At 47.5% G+C, this 9,893-nt stretch overlaps 1 protein-coding gene across 1 annotated transcript; it reads left to right on the top strand.

Annotated features, from left to right (window-relative positions):
- Positions 1–1,036: 1,036 nt before the first annotated feature.
- Positions 1,037–1,621, top strand: LOC138929089 (uncharacterized). Its single transcript, XM_070288070.1, has one exon. It carries the CDS (start codon positions 1,037–1,039, stop codon positions 1,619–1,621), a length of 585 nt encoding a protein of 194 aa, XP_070144171.1.
- The last annotated feature ends 8,272 nt before the right edge of the window (positions 1,622–9,893 follow it).

The raw sequence follows: 9,893 nt of genomic DNA, 5'->3' as shown, positions 1-9,893 counted from the left end.
TTGGTTCTTGCGGGGGATGGCTGAGTTTCGCCTACACTGGGAGAAATTCCCCTCTGAACTTTTATAATGAGACTTAAGTAAAATTTTATTTAAATATATTTTTGCTCTCGCGGAGAAGTTAATCCCTGACCGCCACTTCCGAGAGGCCGTACGCTGCCCACACTGGAAAAATAAATGCAGAGAAATTTAAAATGAGGAAAAATTAAATAAATTCAAGAAAAACTCTCTTAAGTATAATTTTCGGCTCAGATCGAGTCCAGCTCGCGGGGAACGACCCAAGATCACGTTGGCCATGACTCACGTAGAATATTGCCCCAAGAATGCCTAGATTTTAGGCAATAAACTCTGCCCTAGGAAGCGGTGGTCCCCATAATCGACCCCCTCTCGGTCTCCTTATAGCGATTGCTATGGGTTCGACCCAAAACGCGCTCCGCCGATTATTTCGCTCTATTGCAGAGACCGGACAAGCCATTTCTCTGGCTTCGTATCCCGGTAACTGACAACTACCATCTCATGTCAGCTTGCCGTCCGTCAAAACACTTTGTCCCACATCTTTATAAATTTTTTTTCTGATAAAGAGGACCTTGGACGTGACTGAGACCTACCCCAGCCGTCTAACTTCCTTACAGGTGAAGCAATTAAATCAAAAACTGGTAAAGATGTAACTGAGGCCATGGAAAAAGTATTTAAAACTGGGGAAAGAGTACCTAAGAATCTTCAATCGGATAATGGGAAAGCATTTAAAGCATTAATGAAACGATATAAAATTAATCATTATTCAACATTTAATACACTAAAGGCTTCAATTGTTGAACGTTTTAATAGAACATGAAAAGAACTCATGTGGAAAGAGTTTTCTTTCAATGGGACATATAAGTGGATTGACATGTACAAAGAGTTAATAAACAATTATAATAATACAACACATAGAACAATAAAAATGGCTCCCATTGATGTAAACAGCGAGAATGAGAATCATATTTTAAAAACTGTATTCAATAACATAAAAATGTTTACAGAGAGGGCCAATCGAACAATGGTCGCCCAGTATATCGAGGACAAGCAGACGACTTGGGACGAACTCCTGCCCGAATTGAACCTGGCGATAAATAGCAGCGTCTCAGACTCAACCGGATTTAGTCCGGCGTTCATCGTTCAAGGCCGAGAGCCACGACTCCCAGGAGCCTTGTATGATGAAGTGGCTCCAGGACCAAGCCAAGCGCCACATTCACCAGAAGCAAAGGCGGAATTGCTACGGGATATTTTCAAGGTGGTTCGAGAGAACACTCAACGGGCGTCGTTGGAACAGCGCAAGCATTATGATCTCAGACGACGATCATGGAGGCCAACCATAGGATCACTGGTCTTTGTAAAGCAGCATCATTTGTCTAAGGCGGCGGATAACTTTGCCGCCAAGCTCGCTCCCAAATATGAAGGTCCGTACAAAGTAATCAAATTCTTTTCGCCCACCATAGTGCGCTTGCAGCATCTTCACAGCCGGCAACGTCGAACAGCAGCCCTTGGAGACCTGAAGGAAGCAGTCAACGAGCCAGAAACACAGAATCTGGTGCCCAGCCGACTGGATCACGTAGAAGACACACAGATTACGGAGCAAGTTTAGCGATCGAGGAGCGCTAAACCCCTGAGCAGCGGAGCAGCAGCAGCAGAGACGCAGAAGACAAGGATACCCGCAGACGGCGGGAGAACACACGGCGATAGCCACGCAGCAGCAGCCCCGGAAGTCCGTATGAAGACGGCACAACAGCAAATAAACTTGCTCAAATAAAGCCGACGAGCGACGCTCGATCTGGCCGAGGCAAGAGCCACCTAGGAACACTGATACAGGAGCCAACAATTGAGTCAGTGGGGCCACTTGCTGGAGGGTGCGCCTTCCCAACGTCCCACTTTCCCTAGTGGAAACTCAACGCTCCCAGTGCCATCGCAGCGAACCTTTTGCCCTTATTACTAACTTTCCTTAAAACCTTAGTTAGTAATCATCACAACCACGAGCTAATAAACCTTTGTTTTTCTCCCTCTACAGAGACAATGGCGTCGTACAATCCGAGCCGTTTGTGGCGCGCGGCAATATCAGCCGCGGCCACCGTGGAAGTCTCTCGCACGGATGACGTGGTGCTGGGATATCCAGCCAAGGGAGAGCCGAGCCCCGGGAAGACCGGACCCCAGGCGGGAGTCCTGCCCGAGGACATCGATTGGGAGGCCTTCAGCGAGGCGCTGGAGCACGCTGACGAGATCCTCGCGGGCCGTAGACCACTGCCCGATCTTCATCGAGAAGTTAGCCACGCCGGCGCAGCCGCGGCGGTGCCCAACCGGGTGCCAGTCGCACGTCGCCGGGTGGTGTTCGCGTCGGCCGTGGGGACCCCGAGGTCGCCGACACCCGAGGAGTGCCGCCACGGTACGGGAGCAGCGACAGCAACGACGTAGTCGCCACAGGCCCTAGCAGCAAGGGCAGCAACGGGGGCGCAGCCGACGACGACGGCAGCCAAGAGGACGACGATGTGGTCCCCATCCGCGTGAGACACCGGCGGGCCAGCAGCATGTCGGACTTCGACGCGGCCGACGTTGCCCGACGCACCATATTCTCCGCGTCCGGGGTGATATGCGGCCTGAAGCCGAAGCCGAAGCCCAAACGCAGCGCGAGCGAGCTGCCCCCCGATCCCTGGATGGTGCAGTACGACAAGGACTGCCGCGCCAAGGCCCGCCTCGCGCGAGCTGAGCAGGGCAACCGCCCTACACCGGTGCCGATCAAGGGTCCGCCTGTCACCCCCGCAGCCGAGGAGAAGGAGGAGTATCCCACTGCCGATCAGGACTGGGTCCAGCCGCCTGCACACTGGCGTATCCGGATCGCGGGAGGACGGATCCCACGCTCTGTGGTCGAGCGAGTCCAACCGCAACACCGGCCATCCGCGCCGGCAACGACGTCAACAACACCGCCCAGAACAACGGCCACGTCATCAACAGCGACGTCAGCAACAGCGGCCAGCGGCCTCAACACCGGCCCGAGCAGCGGCCACAACAACAGCTCGCTCTCGCAGACAACAACAACGACAGCCGCCACGTCATCAACGGTGACGCCATCAACCAACGGCCACAACACCGGCCGTCGACGTCATCAATAACGGCCAGAACAGCGGCCAACAGCAGCGGCAATAGCAACGGCCAGCGCGACCAGCGCGACCAGCGAAAACAATAGCTCGCGCCCGTAGCCAACAACAACAACCGCAGCTACGTCATCAACAGCGACAGCGGCAGCGCGCATCAGCAGCTCTCAAAGCCAACAACAACGGCGGTCAGGAGCCGGCAGCGACAACAACAGCAGCCGACGGCAATAACAACAGCCGCCAACGCTCATGGAGAGCTATAGCCAACGGCAATAACAACGGCCGTCAACGCTCATGGAGAGCCGCCGCAGCTAGCAGAAAAATCAAAACAAACCGGCAAACGCCCAAATTACTCTCGCTTTGTAAACTAAGTTTTGTAAATAATTTTGTAGAATACTTTAAGCACTTCTCACTTAGTAAACATAAGCTTTGTATAGAATCATTTCTCACTCTGTAAATATAAGCTTTGTATATATAATCATTTTTCCCATTTCTGTATAAAATAAGCCATGTATATTTAACCAGCCAATTCATAATACAGTCATTTATTAGCGGTACAAAAGTTAAGCATAGACAAGAGTTTGTAGTTATCTTTGGTTCCCCGTTCTCACATCTCTAGATCCCGCACACACACACACACACATCTACACGCGGAGAGCAGAGAGAGCTATTCACCACGAACAAGTGGCCACGGAGTTAGCGCCGTATGAGAGCAACGGAGAGCGAGCATACGATCGAGCGCAAAGCAACCCCCGAAAATTGGCACGCGCCAACAGGAGAGAGCGAGAGGGAAGCTGATGCACCGAAATGCAATGAGCAATGGAAAGTTACCAGCGCGGCCGAAAATTTGGCAAAGCCGCGTGGTTGGATTTACTTTTGCGGAGGCGACGAAATCGGATAGACGTGCGAGCGGACGACGTAGTTCTTTTTCAGCGAAGCCAAAGCGGGAGTGTTTTGTTCACGTGACGGAGTTATTTTCTGCGACCAACGAGTGCGGAAAAAGTGCATATTGACAGTGACAATTTATACCAAGTGCCCAACGATCGTGAGGCAGCCAGTGAAGTGCAGAGAAGTTTTCTCGACGGCCAAGGAGGCAAATTCTTTTGGAAGCGGACGGCGAGGACGTGGCGGAAGCAGCAGCCACCGGCAGGCACGTGTGTGTGTGCGGAAATACGGAGACGGGTGAGTGTATAGGGAGGATCGCATTTTGGCCAGCGGGTATATGTGTGAATAGAAATTTCTCGATGGCCAAGATGCGGTTTTCGCTAGAGTAGGCTAGAAATAATGCCCCGAAATCTAACCTTGTTTTTTTGTTAAAAATCCCTGCAAACTTTATCAAATAAAACCAAAACGAAAACTAAAAGAAAAAATTCTGGAAAAAATACAACTTGATTTAAATAAAAAAAAAGCCCAAATGAAAACTGAAAACTAATTAAACCTAAACTCGTACATATTTATATTTTTGGTTCTTGCGGGGGATGGCTGAGTTTCGCCTACACTGGGAGAAATTCCCCTCTGAACTTTTATAATGAGACTTAAGTAAAATTTTATTTAAATATATTTTTGCTCTCGCGGAGAAGTTAATCCCTGACCGCCACTTCCGAGAGGCCGTACGCTGCCCACACTGGAAAAATAAATGCAGAGAAATTTAAAATGAGGAAAAATTAAATAAATTCAAGAAAAACTCTCTTAAGTATAATTTTCGGCTCAGATCGAGTCCAGCTCGCGGGGAACGACCCAAGATCACGTTGGCCATGACTCACGTAGAATATTGCCCCAAGAATGCCTAGATTTTAGGCAATAAACTCTGCCCTAGGAAGCGGTGGTCCCCATAATCGACCCCCTCTCGGTCTCCTTATAGCGATTGCTATGGGTTCGACCCAAAACGCGCTCCGCCGATTATTTCGCTCTATTGCAGAGACCGGACAAGCCATTTCTCTGGCTTCGTATCCCGGTAACTGACAACTACCATCTCATGTCAGCTTGCCGTCCGTCAAAACACTTTGTCCCACATCTTTATAAATTTTTTTTCTGATAAAGAGGACCTTGGACGTGACTGAGACCTACCCCAGCCGTCTAACTTCCTTACAGGTGAAGCAATTAAATCAAAAACTGGTAAAGATGTAACTGAGGCCATGGAAAAAGTATTTAAAACTGGGGAAAGAGTACCTAAGAATCTTCAATCGGATAATGGGAAAGCATTTAAAGCATTAATGAAACGATATAAAATTAATCATTATTCAACATTTAATACACTAAAGGCTTCAATTGTTGAACGTTTTAATAGAACATGAAAAGAACTCATGTGGAAAGAGTTTTCTTTCAATGGGACATATAAGTGGATTGACATGTACAAAGAGTTAATAAACAATTATAATAATACAACACATAGAACAATAAAAATGGCTCCCATTGATGTAAACAGCGAGAATGAGAATCATATTTTAAAAACTGTATTCAATAACATAAAAATGTTTACAGGTAGCAAACAGAAAATTGGTAATAATGTTCGAATTTCGAAATATAAAGGAGTTTTTGAAAAATCATATACGCAAAATTGGAGCACTGAAATCTTTAAAATTATTAAAGTACAAAATACTTATCCTGTGACATACTTACTGGAGGATTTAAATTCTAATCCAATTAAGGGTGGTTTTTATAAAGAAGAACTGAAAAAAACTAGTTTCCCAGATGAATACCTAGTTGAAAAAATCTTGAAAAGAAAGGGTAACAGAGCTCTTGTCCGCTGGCTCAATTTTCCCAAAACTGCTGATAGTTGGATTGAAACATCTGAAATTTTGTAATAATTCAAACACTTTGAAAATTTTCATTTTATTTTTTTTTTTATTTATGATATTTTAATAAATTCTTAAATATAGTATTATTTACATAGGATTTATTTTTAATTTTAATATCTTAGATTTAAACTGTAACGAATCTCTCCGGCCGGGATAGACCTCAGTCGTGACCAGGGATCCTCTTCAAGAAATTTATTTAGAGGGGACGGAAATATTTGTAGGAATTTATTATAACAGCGTGTGGGACCCGGGTTGCGAATTTACGCGCACTAAGTTCTGATTCCCGAGGGTCGGCAACGTGGCTGCCAGACGATGTGGCCACTAGATGCTCTAGGAGCAGGCGGGGCACACGCGCTGCTTGTCAATGGCTGGCTGCCGCGCTGCTTTTATCGACTCGTCGATCTGCTTGATCGGTCGGTCCCTGACACAAAGCTGCTTGTCGCGAACTGCTTTCAGGCACTGCTTGCGCCCACTGCTTGTCTGCACTGCTCTCGCGGATGCGCGGAGTGGCAACTCCGGCGGACTCCTGGCGGAATTGGCTTGATCTCGCCCAGAATTCGGGTGACGTGGGTCAGGGAAATGGTCAGGGCGTCAGAGAGGCGTTAGCTAGCTCCGGTTGGGCGCGGAGGCTGGCTACGGGTCGGGCAGGCAGAGGTTCTGGTGTCACCGGGGTGATGCACGGTGTGGGGAATGGCCGATGCAGGCGGGGCGGCAGCGTGTGTCGAAGTGTCTCTAATCTAGGAGTGGACACGGGCGCGGACGCCCTCGTAGTCGTGGCGGTACACGGTACGCGGGAAACCAGCGTAAGTGTGGCGCGGCGGCTACGGGCACAAGAAGGAGGTCCCTAGTGGGGCGAAGGCAGAGGAGCACGTGTCCTCCAGTCGCGGCGGCACGTTGAGCACGGAAGGAGCCTGTGCTGGCGTGGCGCTGCGGCTGCAGGTATGACCGAGGGTCCTAAACTGTGCGTGGACGGAGGAGTATGTGTACTCCAGTCGCGGCGGCGCGCTGTGCACGGAAGAGCCGGTGCTGGCGTGACGCTACGACTGCAGTTGCGACAGAGGATTCCTAAGCTGGGCGTGGGTAGAGGAGCAGGTGGCCTCCAGTCGCGGCGGCACGCTGGGCACGGAAAGAGCCTGTGCTGGCGTGACGCTGCGGCGGGGAGCACGGGAGAGGGTTCCTAGCGGCGCGGGGCAGAGGAGCAGGTGATCTCCAGTCGCGGCGGCACGCTGGGCACGGAAAGAGCCTGTGCTGGCGTGACGCTGCGGCGGGGAACACGGGAGAGGGTTCTTAGCGGCGCGGGGCAGAGGAAGAGGTGACCTCCAGTCGCGGCGGCACGCTGGGCACGGAAAGAGCCTGTGCTGACGTGACGCGGCGGCGGGGAACACGGGAGAGGGTTCCTAGCGGCGCGGGGCAGAGGAGCAGGTGATCTCCAGTCGCGGCGGCACGCTGGGCACGGAAAGAACCTGTGCTGGCGTGACGCTGCGGCGGGGAACACGGGAGCGGGTTCTTAGCGGCGCGGGCCAGAGGAACAGGTGACCTCCAGTCGCGGCGGCACGCTGGGCACGGAAAGAGCCTGTGCTGACGTGACGCTGCGGCGGGGAACACGGGAGAGGGTTCTTAGCGGCGCGGGGCAGAGGAACAGGTGACCTCCAGTCGCGGCGGCACGCTGGGCACGGAAAGAGCCTGTGCTGACGTGACGCTGTGGCTGTGGGCACGGGAGAGGATCGATGGGAGGCTGGATGGCCGTAAAACACGTGCGAATGGAAATGCCGAAACGCAGTATTTTGGGGCCGCCAGCGGGACAGAGATCGGGGAACCTGAAAACCGTGACCAATACTACCAAGGAAATACTACTAAGGGTATGTTCAATTGTTAGTTTATTGATTATTGTGTTATCTAAGTGTATAGCCTACTACTGCCTTACAGAATTGACTCCTGTAACTTACAAATCTAGCCCATGTGTCTGCGGGCGTGTGGCTGCCGATCGCGGTCGTTGGCTGGCAAAATTTATCTGCGCGAATGTCTGGGCTCTTGTAGCCGATGTCTCTGCGTGGTCGCGTACGTCGCGGTCGTTACCAAGGACTCTATGCACTTTGGTTTCTTGACTCGGTCGCGGAGGCGCGGCGATGGGCACGTCTGCCTCGGTGCGAAGTTTCGACGGAAGAGCTTGACTTGGTCGCGGAGACGCGGCGATGGGCACGTCTGCTCGGTACCAAGTTTTCGATGGAAGAGAGCGAATGCCGGAAGACGCGAGCTGTCATAGCTTTTTAGTGAACCGGTGGTTCGAACCAGTTCGACGCGATTTGATTTAGTTCGACTAGTTCGACTAGTCGATCATTTTCCCGGTTCGGCGACTTCTGAGGTGCCGAACTTAGCTTAATATTTTTAAATAAACTATTTTTACTTTTAGTATACTTCAAGTATGCGTCTGTTAAGGCTTCAATGCCAACTTAAACGTTTAATTAATGAGATTGTTGTGTGGCTCCAGTGCCGTCTTAATCCTAATGATTATATAATAGGGGGGAATATCGATATACTTATTATCTAATTCTTAATTTATAGCAAAGATGTTGTGCGCCTGTAGAATAGAGGCGTCACAAAACATTTTTAAATAAATTATTATTATATTTTATTATACGCTTAAATAATTTGTTTTATTTACATATTTTACATTTGTTGTTTTTTTTTTTTTTTTTTTGTTTTTTTTTTTTAATGTTTCTTATTATTCTTTGAATTTTTTAGCATAATAGTCTGAAGCATAATGCTCTGTTAGGTGGGTCATTTTTTCAATAGTCGCACTTTCATTTTCTTCTATCTTTCTTTTAAATGATATTTTATTAGTTACAGGTCTTTGATAGCTCTCTATTTGGCTACGCCAAACCTTTGTCTGACCTTCCAAAGTTGCGATTTCACTCGTTATTCTATTTTCTACTGTAGAATAATGCCCTATTGCTAGAGTTGAAACTCCATCATCACATATTATTCTTTTATCATCTTTATTATCTAATGTAATTTTAACTACTTTTTCTGTACTTATTTCATGTCCTCTTGATCGAAACATGTACATTGAATCACATTCTTGCTAGCCAGTAAACAAACAATTTTTATATCCCTCATATGTAATTTTTTGTAAACAACTACGTTTTATCCCTTTATTCTTTTTCACTGTTTTCTGAGGCTGATTACCTACACTTTCTGAATTATATGCATACATCTTGGACCTCAAGCCTACAAACTCCGTCATTGACCTACCATTCAATTCATCCTTAAAGAAACCTAACCGCTTCTTATTACACTGCTTAAAATTATAAAGTGCAGCCAATTCATCTGAATACTCAGATGTATCAAATTTATACTCGACATCATTTCTAATGTCTGCATATAAATCTTCTGTTTTTATTGAGTAAATAAATGAATCAGTGTCCACATAATTAAGTTTTAGCGCATCCCCAAATTTAGGTTTCATGTATGAATAGTGAAAATCATACATTTTCCATTTCAATAATTCTAAAACCACAAAACCTAAATATAGCGGCTTATCACAAACGTTATGTAATTTCTTTAATTGAATTGCATAAAGTTTATCTGTAAACTTTTTAAAACTATGAAAGTTTGAACGACCTATTAAGTCCCTCGCACATAGTCTTGGACGTCCGCCTTGCGGCCCAATGGGTGGAGCCGCCCATTCACTAATTAAACGTATATCAACGCGCTGTTCATTATTTTCAAGACATTTTCCATAAATTGAATTATTTAGGAGCTTGAAAAAGTCTTTTTTAAACGAAGTTGTAGCCCTGGTTCTTTGTTCTGTATTTATATCAATATATATTTTCAACCAGGGCTTCTGCTTAAATTGAATAATGGAGTGAATCTTTTTAAGTTTTAATCCATTCTTCATACACTGTTGTAACGTCTTATAGTCAATAATGTATTTTTCCTTGTTATGTAAATCTGCAATAAATTTTGTAACTTTTGA

This window comes from Drosophila kikkawai, chromosome X (assembly GCF_030179895.1).
Source record: "Drosophila kikkawai strain 14028-0561.14 chromosome X, DkikHiC1v2, whole genome shotgun sequence".
Lineage (NCBI taxonomy): Eukaryota > Metazoa > Arthropoda > Insecta > Diptera > Drosophilidae > Drosophila > Drosophila kikkawai.
The sequence above is the reverse complement of the archived record's forward strand: the minus strand, read 5'-3'. Positions and strand labels throughout refer to the sequence as shown.

Bases quoted from the DNA above. Each gene is read 5' to 3' on its own strand.
- LOC138929089 (XM_070288070.1), top strand. From the start codon at position 1,037: ATGGTCGCCCAGTATATCGAGGACAAGCAGACGACTTGGGACGAACTC.